At 48.5% G+C, this 27,986-nt stretch overlaps 1 protein-coding gene across 3 annotated transcripts in view; it reads right to left on the bottom strand.

The window, feature by feature from the left end:
- Positions 1–10,243: 10,243 nt before the first annotated feature.
- The window catches only part of ZNF646 (zinc finger protein 646), an 18,742-nt gene continuing 999 nt past the window's right edge, over positions 10,244–27,986 (bottom strand). For 2 of the 3 annotated variants that reach the window (XM_077273886.1, XM_077273883.1), the window contains exon 2: positions 10,244–16,922. In XM_077273886.1, the coding sequence (XP_077130001.1) occupies positions 10,835–16,750 (5,916 nt within the window). In that variant the 5' untranslated portion in view covers positions 16,751–16,922 and the 3' untranslated portion in view covers positions 10,244–10,834. Of the gene's footprint in view, positions 16,923–26,846; positions 26,972–27,087; positions 27,104–27,986 lie in introns of those variants that run through there. The other variant, XM_077273884.1, reaches the window with a different exon arrangement.

Here is a 27,986-nt window from a genome sequence, read left to right as displayed (position 1 = left end):
CGCACAGGTCCTAATCAGTGAGAGAACGAAGCCCCGGCCCACCAGGAGGACGCACAGGTCCTCATCAGGGAGAGAACGAGGCCCCAGCCCACCTGGGGGACGCACAGGTCCTCATCAGTGAGAACAAGGCCCAGGCTTACCAGGGGGACGCACAGGTCCTCATCAGTGGGAGAACGAGGCCCCGGCCCACCAGGAGGACGCACAGGTCCTCATCAGTGAGAGACCGAGGCCCCGGCCCACGAGGACGCACAGGTCCTCTTCAGTGAGAAAACAAGGCCCCAGCCCACCAGGACACACAGGTCCTCATCAGTGAAAAAACGAGGCCCCGACCCACCAGGGGGACGCACAGGTCCTCATCAGTGAGAACAAGGCCCTGGCCCACCGGGGGGACGCACAGGTCCTCATCAGTGAGAGAACCATGCCCCAGCCCACCAGGGGGACGCGCTGGTCCTCGTCAGTGAGAACCTGGCCCCGGCCCACCAGGGGACTCGCAGGTCCAGCCTCTCAGTGAGAGAACCAGGCCCTGGCCCACCAGGGTGACGCACAGGTGCTCATCAGTGAGAGAACAAGGCCCTGGCCCACCAGGGGGACGCACAGGTCCAGCCTCTCAGTGAGAGAACCAGGCCCTGGCCCACCAGGGTGACGCACAGGTGTTCATCAGTGAGAGAACGAGGCCCTGGCCCACTAGGAGGACGCACAGGTGCTCATCAGTAAGAGAACGAGGCCCTGGCCCACTAGGAGGACGCACAGTGCCTCATCAGTGAGAGAACGAGGCCCCGGCCCTCTAGGAGGACGCACAGTTCCTCATCAGTGAGAGAATGAGGCCCCGGCCCACCAGGAGGATGCACAGGTCCTCATCAGTGAGAGAACAAGGCCCCGGCCCACCAGGAGGACGCACAGGTCCTCATCAGTGAGAGAAAGAGGCCTCGGCCCACCAGGGGGATGCACAGGTTCTCATCAGTGGGAGAATGAGACCCCGGCCCACCAAGGGGACGCACAGGTTCTCATCAGTGAGAACAAGGCCCCGGCCCACAAGGAGGACGCACAGGTCCTGATCAGTGACAGAACAAGCAGAACAAGGCCCCGGCCAACCAGGGGGATGCACAGGTCCTAATCAGTGAGAGAACAAGGCCCCGGCCCACCAAGGGGACGTACAGGTCCTAATCAGTGACAGAACAAGGCCCCGGCCCACCAGGGGGATGCACAGGTCCTAATCAGTGAGAGAACGAGGCCCCGGCCCACCAGGGGGATGCACAGGTCCTGATCAGTGAGAGAACAAGGCCCTGGCCCACCAAGGGGACGCACGGGTCCTGATCAGTGAGAGAACAAGGCCCCGGCCCACCAAGGGGATGCACAGGTCCTCATCAGGGAGAGAACGAGGCCATGGCTCACCTGGGGGACGCACAGGTCCTAATCAGTGAGAGAACAAGGCCCCGGCCCACCAAGGGAATGCACAGGTCCTCATCAGTGAGAGAACGAGGCCCCGGCCCACCTGGTGGAACACACAAGTCCTCATCAGTTAGAGAACGAGGCCCCGGCCCACCTGGGGGATGCAGAGGTACTCATCAGTGAGAGAACGAGGCCCCGGCCCACCAGGGGGACGCACAGGTCCTCATCAGTGAGAGAACGAGGCCCCGGCCCACCAGGGGGACGCACAGGTCCTCATCAGTGAGAGAACGAGGCCCCGGCCCACCTGGGGGATGCAGAGGTACTCATCAGTGAGAGAACGAGGCCCCGGCCCACCAGGGGGACGCACAGGTCCTCATCAGTGAGAGAACGAGGCCCCGGCCCACCAGGGGGACGCACAGGTCCTCATCAGTGAGAGAACGAGTCCCCGACCCACCTTGGGGATGTGCAGCGCCCCAGAGTTCTGGTCGTTGCAGTAATGTCATTCTTCCACCAGGGGGGAGTGATGTTACGTCTGAAGGCAATAAAGGAGATCTTCCTACCAGGTATCACAAACCATACACCACACTTCACACTCCAGTCCACCAGGGGGAGCCTTGCTCCTATCTACTAGGGCACTCCTCACAATTAGGTAAAACTGGTGGGCTGGATAGAAAGTTAGTCAGAAGCTGGCTGGGCTTCGCCCAGGTAACATCGAGTCAGAAGCTGCCTGGATGACACCCAGGCACCACCTGTCAGGCAGACAGTGGGAAAGGAGGAACATCGGAGCTGCAGACAGAGAGGTCCCTGATAGGGGAGGCCTAGATAGAAAGCTACGGAGCTGCGCCTGCCCCACGTGCAGCAGCATCCTAAGGAAGGACACAAAGAGAATGGTGTTGTAGAGGGTGAGAAATGAAGTCATAGCACAAGGAGAGAAAACCAGAGGGAGTTTTGCCCTGCGAAAGGCTGCCTCCTTCTGAGGCGCAGAAGCCGGTGGCCGGAACACCGAGGGAGCAATTGTCTCTAAGCCTTGCTCCAGAGACCGGCAGGACAGTCAATTCCACGTTGGCTGCTTGACCATATACCCAGGAGGCACGGTGGCAACTTGTGGGGGTCAGGGCGTCTCTAGGGTCCCTGTAAAAAGCCTCAGGCCACCAGTCATACGGGCTTGTCCTATCCACACCATCTGGGGGACAGAGAGGAAGACATAACATCTAGAACATCTACAACAGTTGTGAGGACCTTACCGAGAAGCTCAGCAGGGAGGTACTACAACACACAGGCGCTAGAGGAAGGCTACTGATTTCCACCTGGATAAGGGAACTCTGGATTTGCCTTCAGACCGGCCGGACTCTGCCTACCCTGTGGTCCGTACCCTGGACTGTGGACGCTGAAGCCTTCAGTAAAGGTAAAGAGACTGCAACCTTGTGTCCTCGTTCTTCACTGCGCCATTCATCATTCACCATCACCATCTAGACTTCTGGGAAGCCCTGGGGATACACTTCATCTGTGGGAAGGTATACCATCTAGCTGCCATAACATCACCCCAGCGGACCCATAAGCAGCGTCGGTCACCCTGACCGAATACCACAGGTGGGGTCACGAACTACCCCTTTAAAGACCTTTCCCAAAACCATAAAAACTGTTTTATTGGATGTCCCTCAAAGGGCCACGGACCGGGTCGGGACACCGTGACATCTCCTGAACTGAAGGACCCGGTGCCGAGTACCCCATTGCCCTACTACGGGGGGGGGGGGGGCAATCCAGATGCACAGGTCCAGCCTCAGCTCATAAACGCTGCTCCTCCAGTATCGGAGCAGTCGCTGACTGTAAGGGACTGAAGACGGCCGGTGCTGGTCTGTCAAGGGGTCAGCTCCGTCACAGCTGCCATGCTCCTGTATCGCGGGGTCATTACTATGAGAGCTGTAGACACTCTGAGCTCAGTGTTCTGTACACCATACAAATATGGGGTCACCAGTGAAGCCCAAACCTGCCGCAGCTGTGAAGCCTAAACCTGCCGCTCCAGTGGCCAGAGTTTAGTTTCATTCATCGAGAGTCTCAGGTTTCCGCGCTCCTACAAGGAAACAATGGAGGCTCTTATTGAATGACAGCGCAGATCTGGGGCGCCGGGAGACAACAGACCGTTATCTGCTGCAGTTGTAAATTCCTCTTCTCCGCTCCTTCCCCGAATTCAGATCATTCAGCATTCGTCACATTTTGGTAACTTTTCTCCTTCGCAGGAAACATTCGGCAGGGACCAGCTGAAGAATCCGATCATCACGACAGAAGCCTGAAAATCAATAACTTGGTCACAGAATAGTTTTTCCGGCTCCGATATTGTAGAACAACTGATGTGGTTTTTCGCATGATATCGGAAAATTGGAGTAAAAATAATGCAGATTTTTTTTCAAGATTTCGTAAGACGTGAATGCAGCCTCGAGGGTCTTTACATAGGTCTATAATGGTCCGCACGACCCGCTCTGATCAATACCTCACACCCGTAATCATTGCAGGTAGAGGCGTCTATGTCGACAAAGTCATCATGTGCTGCCGAAAAGCACAATAAGTGCTCTCTGGTCTCCCCTCTAGCACCCCTCCAATCCATCCTACACTCAGCTGCCCGACTAATCCACCCCTGCTATTCTCCGGCCTCTCCCCTCTGTCAATCCCTTCACTGGCTCCCCATTGCCCAGAGACTCCAGTACAAAACCCTAACCATGACATACAAAGCCATCCACAACCTGTCTGCTCCATACATCTATGACCTCGTCTCCCGGTACTTTCCTGCACGCAACCTCCGATCCTCACAAGATCTCCTTCTCTACTCCCCTCTTATCTCCTCTTCCCACAATCGCATACAAGATTTTTCTCGCGCATCACCCCTACTCTGGAACCCTCTACCACAACACAACAGACTCTCGCCTACCATCGAAATCTTCAAAAAGAACCTGAAGACCCACCTCTTCCGACAAGCTTACAGTGATCCTCAACCTACTGAACCGCTGCACAACCAGCTCTCCCCTCTCCTAGTCTATCCTCGCCCATGCCCTGCAGACTGTGAGCTCTCGCGGGAAGGGTTATTATGTACCTTATGTACCTGTGTGCCTTGTTTTTTGCTCATGTTTAATGTATTTGTCTATATTTGTCCCGTATTCACATGTAAAGACCCATGGAATAAATGGCGCTATATAAATGTATAATAATAATGTGTTCCAATTTATCGGGCATCGTAAAAAGTTCAGGCCGAACAGACGAGTTGTATCATCACCTATTGCGTTCTGGAGCGTAGTGAGCATGCTGTGCCATGTGCGGAGGTCATTATGCAGAGAGGGGTAAGACCTGATGTTTCCATTACCTAGTGCCACCCATGAGTGCAGTGAGCATGCTCTGTGCCATGTGCGGAGGTCATTATGCAGAGAGGGGTAAGACACGATGTTTCCATTACCTATTGACACCCATGAATGTAGTGAGCATGATCTGTGCCATGTACAAAGGTCATTATGCAGAGAGGGGTAAGACCTGATGTTACCATTACCTAGTGCCACCCATGAGTGCAGTGAGCATGCTCTGTGTCATGTGCGGAGGTCATTATGCAGAGAGGGGCAAGACCTGATGTTACCATTACCTATTGACACCCATGAGTGCAGTGAGCATGCTATGTGCGGAGGTCATTATGCAGCGGGGTAAGACCTACTATTTCCATTACCTGTTGACACCCATGAGTGCAGTGAGCATGCTCTGTGCTATGTGCGGAGGTCATTATGCAGAGGGGTAAGACCTACTATTTCCATTACCTATTGACACCCATGAGTGCAGTGAGCATGCTCTGTGCCATGTGCGGAGGTCATTATGCAGAGAGGGGTAAGACCTGATGTTACCATTACCTATTGACACCCATGAGTGAAGTGAGCATGCTCTGTGCCATGTGCGGAGGTCATTATGCAGAGAGGGGTAAGACCTGATGCTACCATTACCTAGTGACACCCATGAGAGCAGTGAGCATGCTCTGTGCCATGTGTGGAGGTCATTATGCAGAGGGGTAAGACCTACTATTTCCATTACCTAGTGACACTCACGAGTGCAGTGAGCATGCTGTGTGCCATGTACGGAGGTCATTATGCAGAGAGGGGTAAGACCTGATGTTACCATTACCAATTGACACCCATGAGAGCAGTGAGCATGCTCTGCGTACAGAAGTCATTTTGCAGAAAGGGGAAATGCCACTGAGCTATGACCTAAGGTTATGTGCACACAGCTTTTTCGAGTGTGCTCATTTCAAAACAACAACTGAAAAACTGCTTAAACTCAAACTCTTCCTGTTCATTTCTATTATAAAACCACTTTGCTGCCGATATGTTCAGTGTTTTGAGCATTTTTACCACTTCAGGTTTTGAAAAACTGGTGGTAAAAATACAGTGTAAGTTGCTACTTTGAAGCGGCTCCTTGTAGAAAAAGCTCCAAACTAGGTGCTGTCTAATCAAAAGGCTGCAAAAAAACCTCTTCCAAAACCTCCACAATTAGAAAACAAAAGGGGACAACAAAAGAAAAAAGTAGTAAACCTGATGTCATGGAAATGGCTCAGAGCTTAAAGGAGGGAGGTGAGCCTTAGGAAAAATGACAGGACGCACAGCGAGCTGCACCTTCCAGGACTGACCAAATACCAAAACCCCAAATTCTGATATTCATTAGATGTTACGCCCACACCCCCCCACTTGGGGGCTGGTTGTAAGATGTGCTAGGTCAGGATATCTGCGCCCCTGGAGGTCCCAGGCAGTAGAGATTGTCGTCAAGTTTCCTATCGCTATTTTACCTTACTATACAGATGAAACAGGACATGGATAGCATCATCCATAGGGTTGATATTAAGTTGGAGAGGTTAGAATGGCCTTACAGTAATGTGAATTAATGCGTTCTGTTTGTCCCTTCGCTACAGTGCTGAAAATAAATGTACTTATCCGCCTCTGAGTAAACAAATGAGTCTTGGTGGCTGGTTATCAAAGCAGGTATTTCCTGTAGTCACCTGTCACCACTGGATGTCCCTCCTTCAATGGAGGATGAAGTGTCAGCTCTCTCTCACTTCCCCAGTTGATCCCTTATGTTCAATGTGAGGGTGATATGTCCCCTTTCTGGAAATGTCTTTATAGATTTCACTTTTTCTCTATGACACACATTAAAACTTGATTTCCGCATCGTGCCGCCATCTCTCCTGGTGGTGTCTCATCTCTGGCCATAACGCCTTCTCTCTGGTATGACGTTCTTTCCTGTATTCTGGAGCTTCCATCACTTGTGAATTTTCCGACAAAGGTCAGTGCACTGCGGAATCTCCACGACGCAGGCCAGAGCCGTAACCGCGTATGCCTAGATTTTCACACCAGCGGCTGCCAACATTCCTCCTCGCGGGAGCCCCATGGGTGTCCGATGACCTCTAGTGGCCACTCCTGGAATAGCAGATAACGTGATTCCCCAGAAAGACAACAGATTTGTTTTTATAAGATTCATTTAGTTTTCCTGAAGTTTAAGATGGAAAACCCATAGAAAAGTCACTATGCCGCAGTCACTGCGCTCCACATCAAGTTTGGACAGAAGACGCTTTTCCCAATCTCAGTCATGAACAAGTCGTCAGTTCCATTATTTTGAGTTTCGGAGCCAAGGCTCAGCCGAGAACATGAGAACAAGTTGCAAATGGCGGCCGACATTATTCTTATGGTGTTGCAGCTTCTTCTTCACGTGTGCAACCAATGTATCAAACACGGGCTCCAGCCCTGAAGACGAGGCACAAAACCAAGCAGGCCGGGATTAAAGGAAAGAGGGCAGAGGCCGAATCCTAAATACGAGCTGAAAACTCCATGTTGTCGCTTCTCTACCACTTTCGCGTTGTCCGGCGCGGCTCATATTCTGCATCAGGGGAGAGGCGCTGAGGACGCTGCATCGGGCCGATGACCGCCAGGATAAGGGCTCGCTCGGCAAGGGACCCGGTCCTGGCCTCTACTAAATGCCACGTGTGCGCCTCCTGGTGGCCGGCTGCTGCAATATCACTAACAACTCAAGGGCCGGAACATCGGCCCAAAACGTCATATATTGTTTCAATGGAACACTCGCTATTCTACTGCTCACCCCGCGTGCCGAGCTTTTCTATATTCCAATGGACTCTATAAAGCCAGAGATGGAAGGAAAACAAGCAGGTAAGATGCACTGAATCATCAAAGGTCGCAAAGGGGTTAAAGTACATTGGTAATCTGGGCCCAGTGTGGGCAGAGAGGTGGTCCCATGAGTTCTGCGCATGCGTAACCCCCGATTCTGCTCGCATGCTTTGCAGCTGTTGCGTGCACTAATTAAACCTGCACACTACACTGACAACACGTACGCTCCCACTGGAAGAATCCAGACCAGCAAAACGGCGTTGTCGTAGTTGTAGCGGTGGGGCGTCAGTGACTGGGGTTACACTAATGTAAGTAACGAGACCTCTCATCTTGTTTGCACACGGACATGTGACACTGATTTATTTACCTACTATTATCGCGTCTTAGGTTTGTCTTCAGCTTTATCCCAGGATTACCTCTACTGCATCTAGTTTCCCCTGAACGCTATTTGTTGACTGAGATTTTGTGTTTTTGTATCTAGGAGGTTGTTCTATACTGTAGATATACTTTTGATATAAATTCCATTTCTAATTGGAGGCATTTGCTAATATTCTTATTATTACACCTATTACGTATGGGCATCGGATCTTGGAGATGGGAATACCCCTTTAACAGCCGCGGGTGGAGTGCTGCTCCGCCTGCTGCTGTTAGCGAGTTAAATACTGCTGTGAATAACGGACTGTGGGATTTAACACGCGGTGGCTGGAAGTGCATCATTCATCCCACCCATCAGCATCCCCATCACATGATCACAGGGCGCCGATGGGTTGCCATAACATCCAGGGGTCTGCAGAAGACCCCGTACCGGTCATTACATCCATGCTGTGAATGCCAGCCTGTGGCAGACGTTCATAGATCGTGATTTCTGCTATACATGGCAGGGCTTCAGCACCGGTGATCAGACGATCGCAGCTTCAAGTCTCTTAAGGGGACTATTAAATACAATAAAAATATGTTTTTGAAAAAAAAAAAGTTTATCCCGTAAACCCCACCACCCAAAAACAACATATTCGCTATCACTGCATTAGTAAAAGTCTGATCAAAATATAAAATTAATTCAATCAATAAGTTCTGTAATGAAAAAAGGAATCAAAACGCCAGAATTATGGGGTTTTCTTGGTCACTGCAACCTAGCGACAAAATGCAGTAAGAGAAAAGCAGCTCAGGGCAAAAAGAAACAAACCCTCACCAGCCCCAGATCCCAAAAAATTACCATGTTACACGTCTTAGAAAACGGCGACAAATGCAAAATAAAAAATTCTTACAAATTTCTTTCCATCTCTTAAACCTCCACCCAATATCCATGTTTGGTATCTGCACACTTGGAATTTTTTTTTTCCATTTTCCGGTGAATTACAACAAAATGAACAGTGTCATTCAGAAGTACAACTCGTCCCGCAAAAGCCCTCATACAGCTATGGGGACGGAGAAAATGTTTTAAAAAAGTTATAGGTTTTAGATTTAACCTCGCGTGTTGGCCTCGTCCCTCCCGCAGCACACGTCCGACCTCGCGTGGTGGCCACGTCCCTCTCCCCCGGCACACATCAGACCTCGCGTGGCGGCCACGTCCCTCCCCCGGCACACATCAGACCTCGCGTGGCAGCCACGTCACTCCCCAGCACATGTCAGACCTCGCGTGGTGGCCACGTCCCTCCCCAGCACACATCCGACCTCGCGTGGTGGCCACGTTCCTCCCCCAGCACACGTCCGACCTCGCGTGGTGGCCACGTTCCTCCCCAGCACACATCCAACCTCGCGTGGTGGCCACATTGGAGGCTGTGGGTTCCTACTGTAGCTCCAGATGCCTCCAGGTCTAGAAAGGTTTTTGCCCCTTTTGAACAGATATTGAGGCCAGAACCAGACACCCACGTTTGTAACCATGAGCCTTTCTGAGAAGAAAAAAAAACTCTTTTAGAATAAAAGGTTTCTTTAAGTTTTCAGCTATGTGCATGCAGGTTTTTTTTTTAGGGGTCGTAGAGAACAGGTCCCCCCCAAAAAAAAAATCGGGGGGGGGGGGGGGGGGGGACACTTTGAAAAGGATGCTTCTAATTTGGATCCATTGTAACACCATGTTTCGGTTCATATAATCAGCGTTTTGAGAACTTTTCCTCATCTCCAAGGATTTAAAAATGCGTATGGAGAAGTGCGAGTGTGGGGGGTTGCATGCACTTATCTGCACGGTCCAAATAAAGGGTTACAGAAATTAAAAAAAACTTCCAAAACTGATTCAGGAAAAACTCAAACTGCCAAGGAGCGTTTCCTCTAGCGGTTTTCATTATAAAATCTGTCATTTTTTAACATCTTGCGTATGTGGACACTTTTTCCCCATCTGACCCCAATTATGTGACCCCCTAAACTAATGTGCACATATTCTGTAATCCGCCTGTATCCATTGGTCCTGCACCAAATCTGTGTGGAGCCACAGTGCACCCCTGTTGCAGAAAGCCTGGCCCGTGAGGCGGCCCCTCCATGATGGGCCCATCCTTTGTAATGCCTCTACTCCTATACTGCCCTTTTATTCTATGGAAACATTGATTTTATAATTTCTTTGGAACGTTTCGAACATTTTTCATGCGCCGATTTCATCGATCCTCAGGCTCTTTCCCATTTGTTATATGTTGGCACCCGATGGGCCGACGAAGACTCTACCCCCAGAGACCACCATTATCTACGGAACTCTAAATTTCTCATAAAACTACAAAACACACCATACAAACGCCATTTCCAAATTCTTTTATCTGCATATTCTGCTTCCATCAGTCGTGTGCCGGTGCTAGACCCCTGTACAATATAAATTACTAAGACTCATCTGCTGCGCTGGGCTCTGAAAAAACATTACAGCTCGGCACATGTGTAAATCCCCGTCATGTAGCCCACCCTGAACTGCTGGGATCATACTTCAAGAATTCCTAAATCCTTCCCTGGAATGGTACGGAGGAAGTAAACAGATAATCCGGCTACAGGGGGCTGGATGCAATGTCAAGCTGCCGTCATAGACCGCCCCGGTGTCAAGTGTTTCATTAAAGCACCATAATATTCCGTCAGAAGTGCATTTGTAAAGGGAAGGTCGACCTCTTATTGTCCTCCCTATAAAGAAAAAAAAAAGGCAATGTAACAGAAGGGAAACCTCTCCCATACCAGTTCTCTAGGCCGGTCCATTATTAAGTTACTATCTACACTTGGACAGTCTGGAGAGGGGTAATGGCACACTGCTGAGGTTACGAGAGAAAAAAAAGAATCTGTAAGTTCTCCGCATCTGTTGTGTGGACTCCGAGCTACACGTGGGCAACTGTGGCCACCATGATGAGTCATGTTACTTCCACCATGAACTTGGATACTGCCTGAGGGTCTAAGATGTCGCCGTCCTGGTTCTCGTGGATCCTCTGATGGTTTTTAAGACTGGAGGGACACAGAAAATGTTTATTACAGAGTGAGCAGGTGAAGGATCCTTCTTCGTGCATCTCTGAATGTGCGACCAGGTCGCTGGAGTTTCGGAAGGCTTTTCCGCACTCCTTGCAGTTGTATCTGTGGATCCGGAGGTGATTCTTAAAGGCGAGCAGGTTGAAGAATTCCTTCAGGCAGTTTGGGCACTTGTAGACCCCGATACTGTGAGTTTTCTGGTGGTTAAACAGGCTACTGGCATGCAGGTAAGAACGGCCGCATTGCTTGCACTTGTATTTTCGATCACCTTGACTGGCTTGGTCTTTATGATTTTGGAATTTTTCATCTGATGGCGATGTCTGATTTTCATTGTTCGGCCCCTGCATTGATGAAACTAGGGAGGAAGACAACTGCTCGTGAGTGCGTTGGTGATGTCTGAGGGTTCGTTCACAGCTGAAGCCATGGTTACAGGTTGGACACTGAAAGTGCTTTCCTTCAACATGGACTGTGTTGTGGATGATCAGCTCCTGGGAAGACTGAAACGTTTGCTCGCAATTCACACCCTGAAGGTGTTTTTCAGGAGAGTGAGTCTGCAGATGGGTGTTCATCGCGAGGGGGTTGAGGAACTCTTTGGAACACACCAAGCACTTATATTTTCCACTTTCCTGTGTTTTCTTGTGACTGCATAAGCTGCCAGCATGATGATCGGTATGGCCAGAGATATCACATCCACGTGGTTTTTCTGACTGTGATGATTCTCTAGCCCCGCTCTTTGCCAAGACATCACTACTGTTTTCCTCACATGAATGGTTCTCCAGCTCATTTGCCCCATTGGAGACATCCTCATTATTGAAGTTGGATTCTTCATGGCCGTTAGCAGAGTTGTCCACCTGTTGGTCAGTTATGGCCTTTGCTTCTGTTCCCGAGGGTATCCAAGAGTCCGATTGTGAACCCTGTGGAACATGTACAATTTGATGCCTGAAAAGTTGTCTCCTCCACTTAAAGGTTTTCCCGCACTGAAAACAAGGATGTCTTTTCGCTTCATAGTGAGTGCGCTGATGGTTTTTTAGGGCCATTAAGTTACGGTAGGTTTTGTCACAGATTGAACAATGGTACTGACCCATTTTGTGGCTTTTCTTATGGTTAAACAGGCTTCCAGCATGTCTGTAGGATCGTCCACACTCCTGACACTGGTACGGCCGAGAGTCGGGATCCATTTTGCTTTTTAGACGAGACGCAGATCTCATCTCACCAGTGCCTATAACTTTTTCTATAGAAGAAGCTTCACTTGAAACTTGCATTAGTGACTTTTTATGATGCCCTTGAGCAAATCTTCGGTATCGGCTTTTACGGTTGCGTCTTCCTGGATTTTTGGCTGAGGCCCTTTGCCGGTGTATTCTTTGGTGAGTATCGAGTTGTTTCTGCAGCCGAAAAGCTTTACCGCAATCCAGGCATTTGTGTCTCTTTAACTCGAAATGGATGCGGTTATGATTCTTCATTGCCATTAGATTGAAGAAGCGTTTCTGGCAGATGGGACAGCGGAAGATCCCGGTTTTATGAGTCTGCTTATGGTTAATAAGACTCCCTGCATGCCTGTAGCTTCTGCTACACACTTCACAACGAAACGGACGCTTCTGAAAGCCAGTCTCTCGTTCAGTTTGTGACCGTGCAATGTCCGACAAGACTGGAAGATCGTGAATCTCCTCTTTACATTCAACTAGAGTACCGTGGAGCTTAGATAACGCGCTCACACAATTGTAAGAAAGATGTAGCGCCAGGTCTTTTACGTGGATCATCCTATCGCATAGCTTACAGGCCTGAACCTTACTGTCTTCTACACAATCGGACCCACTCGTTGAAGTATTTTGTAAAGAAATCTGTTGGGTTATCGGATCTTCACTTATACTACCAATCTGGTGAGATAACAGTCTCCTTGAATTCTTTTTATGTAGAGTTGTTTGGGAAGAAGGACTAACTGAAGTGGAATAATTAGTACATTTTTCTGGGCCATGTCGACTTACAGAATCACCAGGCAAAAAGGGAGAAAATGGCAACGATCTCTCGTTCCCACTAGGGTATATATGGTCTTGTAGAGTGGAAGTTTGTAGATCGTGCAGATTGTTCACAGCACTCGATCGCTTACAATTCGGGTGGTGCCGCAGGTGGGTTCTATAAGCTGCCAGGTTAGGGTAATGTCTAGAACAAGCTACACATTGGAAATTTCCAACCAAGTGAGTCTTTTTATGGTTAACTAAACTTCCACCATGACGATAAGTCTTTCCACATTGCTCGCACGTATAAGGTCGGCTGTCTGGGCTTTCTCCATTTTTTGGTCTGGATTCAGAGTATTCAGCTGCTGGCTTTGGACATGGTTGTTGGTGGTTCTCATCAGTTTTAGGTGGGATGTTTTCATTTGCAGAAGAGTCTTCATTTCGGTGAATAAAGCTGTGAGCCTTCAAGCTTTCTAGATCGTCATAGGTTTCCCCACAGAATCCACAAATGTGAGACAGCTGAGAGCCCCCATCAAGGTTTTCGCTGCGCTCCGTTTCCTCAATCTCACTTTTTATTCTGTTTAATAGTTCTCTTTCTGAGGAATGCATGGAAAAGGAGAATTCCGGCTCTTGTACTTCTTGTATTTCTGGAAGAGATTCAGCCATTCCTTGCTGTTTCTCGTGTGCTACCTGGTGTTGGTGGAAGTCGACTTCACTAGAAAAGATCAAACCGCAGTGACCACAGTCATAATGGTTATCAGCTGGCACCTGGTGGTCCACAAAATCATTCCCATCTGATCCACCTATGACTGTAGTTCTGAGCGTTTGAGGCTTAGTATGGGTCTCAAAATGACTTCTCAGAGCAGAGAGGCTAGGGTACTCTTTGGGGCAGAATGAACACTGGAATATACCCGCCTGATGGCTACGTTTATGGTAATTTAGATCGTCTATGTGGTCATACACTTCCCCGCATTCAACACATGTGTATTCAGGCTCTTGGTCTTCTGCGGCAGAGTCCAAATGTTCACCTTTAATACCCAGGTTATTGGAATGGTCCCATTCAGAATCTCCCATACCTGTGAAGTTTACATCTTTTTTAACCTCTGTTGAGCTGGACTCGAGGACCTGGTCATCCCACTGGTTTCCCTCTAGGGGTGCATGAACCATTTGGTGTGCCAGCAAATCATTTTCTGTATGAAACATCTCCCGACAGCTGACGCAACCATATACGCCTTTAGCATCAGATGGATATGAAAGATCTGAATAGAGAAGAGCTTGGTCAACAGACATTTCTTTCGGTTCACTCTTTTTAATTTTGTGGTGAATTCGAATATGATTTTTTAAGGCAGCCATGTTATGTACATGTTTGGAGCAATAAGGGCACATGTAGTCACCAGTTTGGTGCGTTCGTTTGTGGTTTATTAGGCTTCCTGAATGTCTATAGGACTTACTGCAAAGGTTACATTTATACACTCTCCTTCCTGGGTTCTCGGAGGTTCCTGTATCTTTTCCTTGAGGTTCTTTATCTTCCTTTACTTTGAAAAGATCTTTTTCTGGACTTGTACCTTGAGCATTGGTGGGCATTTTTGCAGGAGTTACAGATATTACACTCAGACAGCTCCGTCTAGAGGACCGAAAATTCTCAGAATGGTTAAATAATGTTCCAAATGTGCAAAGAATTTGGGACTCATTTAAGAGCTCTTTGCCTTCTCTTTGACTGGTGGTCGCTCTTTGGGGTATTTTCTCATTTAACTTTACAGAATTGGCAAGCGAGTGACTCTTGCTTTGCAAAAATCTGGGCCTTGTCCGAAAAAACTGGTGGCCCTGTCTGGATGTTATACTTTTTCTTCCTGCATATGATCTACTGTGGAATCGAACATGATTTCTCAGCGCCATTAGGTTAGAATATTGCTTTGGACAGATTGAGCACTGATATACTCCAGTCTTGTGTGTTAGCTTATGATTTATTAAACTACTTTTGTGACGATATGTTCTGCCGCAAAGTTCACACTTGTGTGGCCGATCATCTGGTGATTGGTTATACACTTCAAGACCAGAAGATTCCTCTTCTTTCAAAATAGTCGGATCAGGTTGAGGTATTGCAACATTAGCATCATCGTTTTGGAGATCATCATCATCTTTAGGTTCGAGCTTAACTTCATGTTCAAGCTTAACTTCATGTTCAGTAGCTAAGGAGTCTTCTCGACTACACGGCTGATAAACCAGGCTGTCCATTTCCATCTTAGCTTCTGGAAGAAGGGCAGGACCACTAGAATAAGCAGAGTCGTCACTGCTAGCTTGTGAAACTTGAGGAGTTTCTTCCCAAATGCCAGACTCGGGAATCTCCTCCACTGGATTATTGATCAATATTTCATTTATTTCTTGCTTCTGGTGAAGAAAGTGATGTTTTAAAAAGTCACTCTCAGTAGAAATGTCAGAGTTTCCGTACTCCAACGAATCTTCTTGATTTTGATAGACCTCTTCGGACAGACTGGCAGAAGTAAAGTGATCATCTTCTAGTCTCCTCCCTGCCTTAGACTTGAAGTGTGCCCGGAGATGGTTTTTTAAGGCAGCCACGTTGAACATCTTTTTGGAACACAATGAACAGCTGTACACCCCGGTTTGGTGAGTTTTTTTGTGATTTATCAGGCTCCCTGCATGCCTGTAGCTCTTTCCACACTCCTGGCACGCAAACCGTCTATCTCCAGACTTTGAATCTTCGTCATTAGCATCGTCATATTCTGCAAAATCATTTATCTGTTCCTTAGCGTCATCTTGATTTGTACTATCGATCATCGAGTCTGAACCGAAGGGTTTATCTGTCACATCATCATGGTTAGGCTTTGTAACAGGACTTAAAGATTCAGGGCCATCTTGGTAGTGGGTTTCCAGAACAGGGACAAAGTCTTGATCCTCAGATTTGATTTGCTTGGACAAATCGGGTAAACTAGGTGGATTCTTTGCTTTTTCTACTGGTTGTAATATGTCAGTCAAGTCTAAATGGACACCGGCATTTTTTCCAGAAGATAGAGGGGATTTACAACTTCGACGTGCTCTAGAGTCTGAATGGAGACGACAATGGTTTTTCATGGCCATAAGGTTTGAGAACTCCTTAAAACAGACGACACACTGGTATATGCCAATAACGTGACTCTGCTTGTGGTTGGCGAGACTTCCTGCGTGTTTATAAGCTTTTCCACACTGTGTACATTTATAGCGATATTCCTCCGTGTTACTGTCATTTTGCTGATCTTTCTCGTCTGTAAACGCTTCATATTCCGCAGATTCCTCTTTTACCGGACCCCCGTCTCCTGCTTTTTCATCAGGATATTTTGACACGAGCTGAGGGAAGTCCACAGGTAACATGGATTCAGCAATATAGTTTTCCAAGTTTGTCATTAGGTTGCTACTTTCCACTAATACTGGGGATTGCATTTCAAACTTGGCGTTTGTGATTTTTTCCGCATTGGGGGTAGAATAATAAGCATGCAAGGATTTTCGATGATTGTACAACTGCTGAGACATCCGAAAAGCTTCTCCACACTGTTCACACTTGAATCGTTTCTCCTCCGAGTGGGTGCGCAGATGACTTTTCAAGCCCATGGGGTTGGAATATTCTTTCTGACAGATCAGACAAGTGTAGAGACCAACTTGATGAGTTTTCTTATGGTTGACCAAGCTGCCGGCATGACGATAACTCTTGTCACACTGGTTACACTTATAAGGTCGATCTTCTCTGTGGCTTCCATGGTGACTATCTAACTCTGTCAAACCAGAGGAAGACATGGGGCCCTGGTCGCAGTTCAGATTCTGATTTGGAGATTTGTCGGCTTGATCGGTTCCATCATCCATATTGATTCTGGAACGTATGAGGTTGTCCAAACATGGGATCTCCTCCGATCAGCAGGAGGGGGATCTAGCTACATCTTTAAATCATTTCTTAGATGTGGCTTCGTCTCAGGGTAGACGCATCTCTTGCATGCTGGATCTGAGTCTGGTCCCGTGAACTTCTTAAATCTTCACCCTGTAAAGAAAAATAAAATGTTGATGTGGTTAATGTGACAATCTGGATCATAGCAGAAGAAAAACAAAATTATTCAATCATCAAGTCTGCTCTAGTTTGTCCGCAGGGTTCGCCCCGGAGACTACGTTGTGTGTTTGGGTGTCATTCAGAGCAGATCTGCACCGGAGCGGTGCCGGTACCACATGGAAATTTCACAGCTGGAGAGCCCTCTCATCACAAATAAACCAATTACAGGCAGGGTATCTGGCGTGTACCGTAGATCACCGGCTCGCCGGGTACTCCAGAGATTGAGATTAGCTAGAACTGGCCACAAACCCGACACAATACATAAAATCTCTACGCTTTAGTTAAAAAAAAAATAATTAAAAATAAAATTGTTTATTGCATTAAAAGTAAAGGCACATGCAAAAACAGTCAACAAAAATTTTTAAGGATAACATTCAGCACCTCTTTAAAAGGAGTATCTCCCATTTATAGATGCTGCTCACATTGTTAGGGCTCAGGTCTATGTAAAAAGAGGGTCCGCAATCTGCCTGGGGAGGCGGCCGCCGGCCACCATATACAGATAGGGAATAATACTGAATCTATATAAGAAAGATGATCAGGATAATATTAACCTTAAGGGGAAGGAAGTTCACAGTAAGAGGCTACATTTGGGACTTAACAAAAACAGAATACAAGTATTCTTGGCTTAAAATCATTTTTTCGTAATAGGGTTTTATTAATAATTCTGGAGCATTTATCAGCGACATCCTCTACACATCACAGTACATAGATAACAGAAGGAGAGTGCGGAGAGTTTGTTGTGATCTCTTTCACTTTTAATCTCTTCCACCAGAACATCATTTACGCTGATTTATGACCACACGAAAGTTATATCGTGAACTTCTATCACAAATCAGCCTAGAAGATGGTTCAGAAGAGAGATAAAGATTACAGGCCATAATGAGACCCCCAACAATCACTTGTGACTCTCCCTGCAGTTTGTCATGTACTGTCATACATAGAATACGTAGAAACTAAAAGCTGCAAAATAAACATCACCCAGCTTTGCGCATAGACTTTCCCCTGCTCCTAGCATTGTGATGGTATGTTCATCCAGATCTCCTATGAAGCGCACATAATACATCACCCAGCTTTGCGCATAGACTTTCCCCTGCTCCTAGCATTGTGATGGTATGCCTTTCAGCTAACCCCCAACTTACTCTGTGATATTTATGACCTTGTTTACTTAGTCTTGATTGTATGCATCTGGTCGACCCTTAATTCTCTGACCAAGATGAGCAAAGACCACTCCTCTCTGCTCCACACCTGACCGCACTTAGTTTTCCATATATTGCATAGCACAAGTCTGCTAGACTTCAGTCTGCAGTGTGATTTCTAGAAGTGTGTTCTAAAAGTGTGGATTACATTAGAATTAAAACCTGAATTGAACCTGAAGGGAACTGGCCAGTCACTGTAAACAATGTTTCTGTTTGTTGTCACTTTTACCCCTATAATCTTTCACTTTCTGCTACCTCCCCCAATCCCCACACCAAGTAAAGAACTGTTCATCTCCTCTTCAATCCTCCCCATCCATCTCACCTCCTCCTCAGAACTGTTCCTTAACATACAATCCTCTGTCTCAAAGCACAGGCAGCCCCCTCACGCTCTCTCCTGCTCCCACCTGCTAACACTATCTCTGCTCCTTCTCACTGCTGGTGATATCTCTCCAAATCCTGGTCCTCCTCACCATATTCCCACAGTCATTTCTACCTCCCATCCACGCTCCATCACAAACTTCCGTAACCTCTCTAGCCTTATACCCATTCACCCAGCCCCCGCTTCCCCAGTCCCACTAACAGGAGCTCTGTGGAACGCTCGCTCTGTCTGTAACAAGCTTTCCTACATCCATGATCTTTTTGTTACTACCAAACTTTCCTTCCTCGCCATCACCGAAACCTGGCTCACCCCTTCTGACATGGCCTCCCCTGCTGCACTCTCTTACGGTGGCTTCCACCTTTCTCACACACCCCGCCCCAGCAGCAAGCATGGTGGAGGAGTTGGTTTTCTCCTGTCAGATAACTGCTCCTTCACCCCAATCCCACTGCCACCCTCTGTTACCCTCCCTTCCTTTGAGGTGCACTCTATGCGCATCTACTCCCCCTCCAACCTCCAACTGGCTGTCATTTACCGCCCCCCAGGGCCAGCCACCACCTTCTTTGACCACTTCACCACCTGGCTACTTCATTTCCTTTCTGCGGACATCCCCACTATCATCATGGGCGATTTCAACATACCCATTGACACTTCCCTCTCAGCTGCCACTAAACTTCTATCTCTCTCTTCCTCCTTCGGCCTCACTCAATGGTCTTCTGCAGCCACTCACAAAGATGGTCACACACTGGACCTCATCTTCACCCGCCTCTGCTCCCTATCTAACCTCTCTAACTCGCCTCTTCCTCTCTCTGACCACAACCTTCTCACATTCTCATCTCTCTCCACTCCATGTCTAGAGTCCCCACCCCACAAACTTTCACACCCTCGCAGAAATCTTAAACATCTTGACCTACATTCATTCTCTGAATCCCTCCTCCCTCTCACAGACATAAGTTCCATACACAATGCGGATGACGCTGCCGCTCTATATAACACCACAATAGCTGTAGCTTTGGAATCTGCTGCCCCACTTACACATACCAAAGCTCGCAAAATCAACAGACAGCCCTGGCACACCAGCCTGACCAAAGAACTGAGGCAAGCTTCCAGGGCTGCTGAGCGCAGATGGAAAAGATCCCACTCCAACGACCACTTAATCGCATTCAAACAGTCCCTCACTACTTTCAAGACCGCACTCGCCACAGCTAAACAAACCTACTTCTCATCTCTCATATCCTCCCTGTCTCACAACCCTAAACAGTTATTCAACACCTTCAATTCTCTCCTCCGTCCCCCAGCACCTCCTCCCTCCTCACTTATCTCTGCTGAAGACTTTGCCTCATTCTTCAAGCAGAAGATTGATAACATCAGAGACAGTTTTGGTCAACAAGCCCCAGAGCCCTTCCTCCCAACTTCCCTACCCTCCACCTCCAAAACCAACTACTCCACCATTACAGAAGATCAACTCGCCACTCTACTCTCAAGATCGCATCTCACCACCTGTGCACTTGACCCGCTCCCAACCCACCTCATCCCAAACCTCACCACAGTCTTCATCCCAACCCTAACCCATCTCTTCAACCTATCACTAACAAATGGTGTTTTCCCCTCAAGCTTTAAACATGCCTCCATCACACCTATCCTCAAAAAGCCCTCTCTTGACCCATCCTCTGTATCTAGCTATCGCCCTATATCACTTCTCCCCTATGCCTCAAAACTACTGGAACAACACGTCTACCTTGAACTGTCCTCCCATCTCTCTTCTTGCTCCCTCTTTGACCGCTTACAATCTGGCTTCCGGTCACACCATTCCACTGAAACTGCCCTAACTAAGGTCACCACTGACCTTTTAACCGCCAAGAGCAAGCGACACTACTCTGTTCTCCTCCTCCTCGACCTGTCGGCTGCCTTTGACACAGTGGACCATTCCCTATTATTACAGACCCTCTCATCCCTTGGCATCACAGACTTGGCCCTATCCTGGATCTCATCATACCTAACAGACCGGACATTCAGCGTCTCCCACTCACACACCACCTCCTCACCTCGCCCCCTCTCTGTCGGAGTCCCACAAGGTTCAGTCCTTGGGCCCCTGCTCTTCTCCATTTACACCTTTGGCCTGGGACAGCTCATAGAATCTCATGGCTTTCAGTATCACCTCTATGCTGATGACACACAGATCTACATCTCTGGACCAGATATCACCTCCCTACTAACCAGAATCCCTCAATGTCTGTCCACTATTTCATCCTTCTTCTCCGCTAAATTTCTGAAACTTAACATGGACAAAACAGAATTCATCATCTTTCCCCCATCTCACGTGACCCCCCCAACGAACCTATCCATTACAGTAAATGGCTGCCCACTCTCCCCAGTCCCACAAGCTCGCTGCCTCGGGGTTATCCTTGACGCTGATCTCTCCTTCAAACCACATATCCATGCCCTTTCCACTTCCTGCCGACTTCAACTCAAAAATATTGCACGAATCCGTTCATTCCTCAACCAAGAATCTGCAAAAACCCTAGTCCATGCCCTCATCATCTCTCGTCTTGACTACTGCAACCTCCTGCTCTGTGGCCTCCCCTCAAACACTCTCGCACCCCTCCAATCTATTCTAAACTCTGCTGCCCGACTAATCCACCTGTCCCCCCGCTATTCTCCGGCCTCTCCCCTCTGTCAATCCCTTCACTGGCTCCCCATTGCCCAGAGACTCCAGTACAAAACCCTAACCATGACGTACAAAGCCATCCACAACCTGTCTCCTCCTTACATCTGTGACCTCATCTCCCGGTACTTACCTACACGCAACCTCCGATCCTCACAAGATCTCCTTCTCTACTCCCCTCTTATCTCCTCTTCCCACAATCGTATACAAGATTTCTCTCGCGTATCACCCCTACTCTGGAACCCTCTACCACAACACATCAGACTCTCGCCCACCATCGAAACCTTCAAAAAGAATCTGAAGACCCACCTCTTCCGACAAGCCTACAACCTGCAGTAACCACCGATCAACCAACCGCTGCACGATCAGCTCTATCCTCACCTACTGTATTCTCACCCATCCCTTGTAGATTGTGAGCCCTCGCGGGCAGGGTCCTCACTCCTCCTGTACCAGTTATGACTTGTATTGTTCAAGATTATTGTACTTGTTTTTATTATGTATACCCCTCCTCACTTGTAAAGCGCCATGGAATAAATGGCGCTATAACAATAAATAATAATAATAATAATAATAATAAACTGCACTGTAATAATGGATTTTAGCTACAAGTAAAAAATAAAAAACACCCAAAGAAGTTTTATAAGATGCAAATAACTTCATGTATATGGTCAGCTACGAGTAGTCAGAACCTGGATAATTCGCTGGTCCAATATGTACAGAGGCCACAAAACCATCGCAGCAGTGCCGACGATCAACGCATCCGATCCTTTCCTCCAATTCAGAGGGTCGGGCAGCAAATTTTCTTACAATCACCCGATTAAAGAAATATATTCTGCAGAGGACTTCAGGGGGTTATCCGGCACTGCTTGCTTTTACATGCGAGCGCAGATCCTGGTGGTAAAGCGTTGCTGGATTCATCTGTTTGCTTAGCTTATGACTGCAGTTTGCTCATCAGCTGGGGAGGGGGAATATTCTGTGTGGTCCTGCTTCTTTTTAAGGAAAGAATTCAGGAAGCATGGTGGACACCGGGCTATATGGAGGGGCGCGCTCTATAGGAGGTGGCACAGCTCCTCTATACATCCATGTGCTTTCCCATCTGCACATGCTTTCTGTGATCTCTGGATTAGTCCGGACCCCACCCAATCTATACACGCCACTGAATTACAGATCTTCTGCTAGTGGGAACATATCACTTCATGGAGGGAACACACCCAATGTGGAGTCCTAGCACAAAGCCACCTGCATTCCTGCTGAGCACACAGTCAGGTGCACCGTCTACAAGAAGGCAGCAAGCAGGCGAACAGGGGCAGCAGGGAGGTGAACAGGGGCAGCAAGCAGGAGAACAGGGGCAGCAGGGAAGTGAACAGGGGCAGCAAGCAGGAGAACAGGGACAGCAGGGAGGAGACCAGGGGCAGCAAGCAGGCGAACAGGGGCAGCACTGAGCCAACAATGGGCAGCAAGCAGGCGAACAGGGGCTGCAGGGAGCCAACAAGAGGTAGCAGGGAGCCAACAAGGGGCAGCAAGCAGGCAAACAGGGGCAGCAGGGAGCTGAATAGGGGCAGCAAGCAGGAGAACAGGGGCAGCAGGGAGCTGAATAGGGGCAGCAAGCAGGCGAACAGGGGCAGCAGGGAGCCAACAAGAGGCAGAAAGCAGGTGAACAGGGACAGCAGGGAGGAGACCAGGGGCAGCAAGGAGCCAACAAGGGGCAGCAAGCAGGCGAACAGGGGCAGCAGGGAGGTGACTAGGGGCAGCAAGCAGGTACACAGGGCCAGCAGGGAGTTGAACAGGGGCAAGCAAGCAGGAGAACAGGGGCAGCAGGGAGCCAACACAGGGCTGCAAGCAGGCGAACAGGGGCAGCAGGGAGCTGAATAGGGGCAGCAAGCAGGAGAACAGGGGCAGCAGGGAGCCAACAAGAGGCAGAAAGCAGGTGAACAGGGACAGCAGGGAGGAGACCAGGGGCAGCAAGGAGCCAACAAGGGGCAGCAAGCAGGCGAACAGGGGCAGCAGGGAGGTGACTAGGGGCAGCAAGCAGGTACACAGGGCCAGCAGGGAGTTGAACAGGGGCAAGCAAGCAGGAGAACAGGGGCAGCAGGGAGCCAACACAGGGCTGCAAGCAGGCGAACAGGGGCAGCAGGGAGCTGAATAGGGGCAGCAAGCAGGAGAACAGGGGCAGCAGGGAGCCAACAAGAGGCAGAAAGCAGGTGAACAGGGACAGCAGGGAGGAGACCAGGGGCAGCAAGCAGGCGAACAGGGGCAGCACTGAGCCAACAATGGGCAGCAAGCAGGCGAACAGGGGCTGCAGGGAGCCAACAAGAGGTAGCAGGGAGCCAACAAGGGGCAGCAAGCAGGCAAACCGGGGCAGCAGGGAGCCAACAAGGGGCAGCAATCAGGTAAACAGGGGCAGCATGGAACAAACATGGGGCACTATCCTGGTGACTGCGGCAAAATTCTGATTGTCCCAAGTATTTTTCCATTCTCATAACTTGGGGTTTGCAGTGACATAGCCCCTCTAAAGTGAGCTGCACCCGGTCTGTAATTCTATGCCTAATCGGATGGTCGCTCCGAGGAGGGGAGGTGTACTGAGCGTATCTGGTTCGGGGCACACAGTTTTCCTGGAATGGGCAGAGGTGTCACAGTCTGATGAGCATCACTCTCCCCATACCTCCTGCTTTCACTGCTTGTGACCCAGGTGAGCACACGTAGCACTCAGCCATGAAGCCGCCCATAATCTCAGTGCAAACACATTTAGCAAGAACCAATTCCCAGGAATCAGTAAGTAAACAGCTCTTCACAGCTGAACGAGAGATCGAGCGTCCTTGTGATCTCAGTAGGAGATTCACCGACAGCAGGATGTGTCCACTCCATGTGAGCGCACGGTCTATAGATAACACCGAAGAGCGGCAGAGACTGGATACAGGCAGGAGCCTACACAGTTATACAACACTTAATCGTTCATTTTGCGTGTGTGTAAATTTGTTTTTAGGAATTTTTACTTTCATATCACACATCTTGACTTTTCCACCAGTCTTTCCAGTGTCCTCTGTGAGAGACGCCATCAGACTTCTTGGATCGGTCATTGAAAATCCAACTTGCTTACTCTTCTCTCCATTGACACCATGATTAGACAGTCAGCCGATCCCTCCATTATCTGCGGGTTTGACCAACTTTAGTTGTGCATGTCTAATATCACGTCTTTTCAGCACAGAGGGAATGTAGACTGGTACAAATAAAAAATGGAGCCCGCTGACATTTATACTCTGATGTCTGTGCCGACTACAACGATGCCCCAGGAGTCGGGAAGTCACCAGTGACTCTAGAATTTGCTACTGTCCCATTTTTTTAAGTGATTTTTCTTTTCAAGGACTTTCTTTGTTCTTAAGACAAATGAAGGCTAATGGTAGTTTTGTTTTTTTTCCCAGCGTGTGTGTGTTTGTGTGGTTAACACCCCAATAAAAGGTAATTCCCACATGTAGAAAGACTGCCATTACTGCCTGTAGCTCCAGGGATCTGTCAGATTACCAGTAAGGAGAATATTTCCACTTTGCGGTAAACTGGAGTTACTGGTGTTTGCTTTGGCCTCCTCTGGATTAGCTGGGAATGCAAGAATAAACCATGAACTTCTGCCAATGAAGTGATGTGATCCTGATGCTGCGCCAGAAGATGAGCAGAGTAAACAGTGTCAGCAGTGTAAGGCAAGGACTGACGTACGCGAGGCCTCGAGGACGATCACTCAGCGGCCTCTTCTCACAATGCACATTCCCGGCTGTGGGGTGATCCTGCCCTCGGGCGCACGATGGTGACGGACATGATCAGCCGTGAACTTCACCGCAGAAGTATATTACGTAACAGGAGACCAGGAGGTGACGGAGACCCAGGAAACGCCGCCCTGCACTGCAAATTAACAAGCAACCGAGAAGGTTCTCCGAGGAGCATCCGCTGGCACCAACATACAGTACAGACCAAAAGTTTGGACACATCTTCTCATTTAAAGATTTTTCCGTAATTTCATGGCTATGAAAATTGTACATTCACACTGAAGGCATCAAAACTATGAATTAACACGTGGAATTATATACTTAACAAAAAAGTGTGAAACAACTGAAAATATGTCTTATATTCTAGGTTCTTCAAAGTAGCCACCTTTTGCTTTGATGACGGCTTTGCACACTCTTGGCATTCTCTTGATGAGCTTCAAGAGGTAGTCACCGGGAATGGTCTTCCAACAATCTTGAAGAAGTCACCCAGTCACCCAGTGGTGACACTGTTGGGGATTTATTCAAAATTGAAGGCATACTGAACCAACATGGCTACCACAGCATTTTGCAGCGGCATGCTATTCCATCCGGTTTGCGTTTAGTTGGACCATCATTTATTTTTCAACTGGACAATGACGACAAACACACCTCCAGGCTGTGTAAGGGCTATTTGACCAAGGAGGAGAGTGATGGGGTGCTACGCCAGATGACCTGGCCTCCACAGTCACCAGACCTGAACCCAATCGAGATGGTTTGGGGTGAGCTAATCTACCTGTCTCCCCGCTATTCTCCAGCCTCTCCCCTATGACAAGCCTTCACTGGCTTCCTATCGCCCAGAGACTCCAGTTCAAAACCCTCACAATGACCTACAAAGCCATCCACAACCTATCTCCTCCATACATCTGCGACATGGTCTCCCGGTACTTACCTACACGCAACCTCCGATCCTCACAAGACCTCCTTCTCTACTCCCCTCTCATCTCTTCTTCCCACAACTGCATCCAAGACTTCTCCCGTGCTTCCCCCATACTCTGGAACTCTCTACCACAACACATCAGACTCTCGCCTACCCTAGAAACCTTCAAAAAGAACCTGAAGACTCACCTCTTCCGACAAGCCTACAGCCTGCAGGGATCCTGAACCACCGTACAACCAGCTCTGCCCTCTCCTAGTGTATCCTCACCCATCCCCTGCAGACTGTCAGCCCTCGCAGGCAGGGTCCTCCCTTCTTATGTACCCGTGTGCCTTGTTTTTTGCTCATGTTTAATGTATTTGTCTATATTTGCCCGTATTTCACATGTGAAGCACCATGGAATAAATGGCGCTATATAAATGTATAATAAAATGAGAAGGTGTGTCCAAACTTTTGGTCTGTACTGTATATTATGAGGAGGAACTCAAGCCTTCGGTCTGCTAACGTCTCAAGTATTTTTCTAGGACAGCTGAAATTTGATTTTTTGCTTTTCTTCGAGTCCTCAATAAACAAGTCAGTGATGACTTCCAGACGTCGGGGAGGAGTTGAGATCCAGGTATGTGGTCGCTGGTAGTGCCGGCTCACTAGTGTTTGGTCCTCCCCCTCGGAGGAAGCAGGACGGTGACAGCACATCATTCTGCAGCAAACAAGGGGGCTCTCCAATGCGGATAGTCTCATTACCACCCAGGACAGAACACCCCCCCAAAGATGCTGTCAGAAGTGGGTACGACTTCGTATTTTACCAGGCTACTACAAAAGGCACAAATTGTGGCGCAAACATTTGTCTGCACAAAGATAAGAAGTTGGCTTCCATCCATAGGCAAGCGGATAAATTCCTAATCACTGGGGAGGCGCCTGGCAGCGCACACACGCACACACACACACAGGCTTACATTTCAAGTATACTCCAAAAATCCAGTAAGGTCACGCCAGGGCCTATGTTCAGGGGAAATCTTCACACCGCTGCTGTCAAATGACAGCACTACAGCAGCGCACAGGGCCAGCGATCACAGCTCCCCTGAGGAAACCAATATATATTAAAAGATAGTTGGCAGAAACGTTTTTTTTTTGGTCATCGGACTTCCCTTCCCCCAAAAAGAAAAATTATATAAGTGAGAAAAACGTAGTATTCACCCCGGCGTGGTATCGATACAAGTCAGCTCGTCACACTGCATCAACGGAACAAAGAAGAAAGCCACAGACAGAAAACATGGCGACAAAAAAAAAAAAAACACAAAAATTTAAATTCTAAAAAAAAAAAAAAAAAAAAAAAAAAAAAAAAGGATAAAATAAGAAAAATTACAAGTTTGGTGTCGCCATAAATCGCACTGATCTGGGGAATCTTGTTGTGGGGTCAAAAACAAATCCCCAAAAAACAAGGAGGACAATTGTGGGTTTTTTTTCCCTTAATTTCAAGGCACTTGGAATTTTTTTCAATTTTTTTTGTTCAGGACATTAAATGGTACCGTCCAAAACACCAACTTGTCCCGCAGAAAACAAGGCTCAAACGGTGACGGGAAACAAAAAAACCCCAAAACAATCATGTCCCTTGGAAGAAGCTGAAAGGAACGAGAGTGCAAACCCCCAAAAAGCCGCCATCGGAATCTGTACAGAGCCGCTCGTTGGTGTGGGGAATCACATTGGGCCAGGGGGGTCATCGTATTGTACTGGGGCAGAGGGGGATCATATCGTACTGGGCAGGGGGGGGGGGATCATATCGTACTGGGGCAGGGGGGGGGATCATATCGTACTGGGGCAGAGGGGGGGGGATCATATCGTACTGGGGCAGAGGGGGGGGGGATCATATCGTACTGGGGCAGGGGGGAAACATATCGTACTGGGGCAGGGGGGGGGATCATATCGTACTGGGGCAGAGGGGGATCATATCGTACTGGGGCAGGGGGGGGGGGGGATCCATATCGTACTGGGGCAGGGGGGGGGGATCATATCGTACTGGGGCAGAGGGGGGGGATCATATCGTACTGGGGCAGGGGGGGGGGATCATATCGTACTGGGGCAGAGGGGGATCATAT

Source organism: Ranitomeya variabilis, chromosome 7, assembly GCF_051348905.1.
Source record: "Ranitomeya variabilis isolate aRanVar5 chromosome 7, aRanVar5.hap1, whole genome shotgun sequence".
NCBI lineage: Eukaryota > Metazoa > Chordata > Amphibia > Anura > Dendrobatidae > Ranitomeya > Ranitomeya variabilis.
Note: the sequence above shows the minus strand (reverse complement) of the source record. Positions and strands in the feature narration are given on the sequence as shown.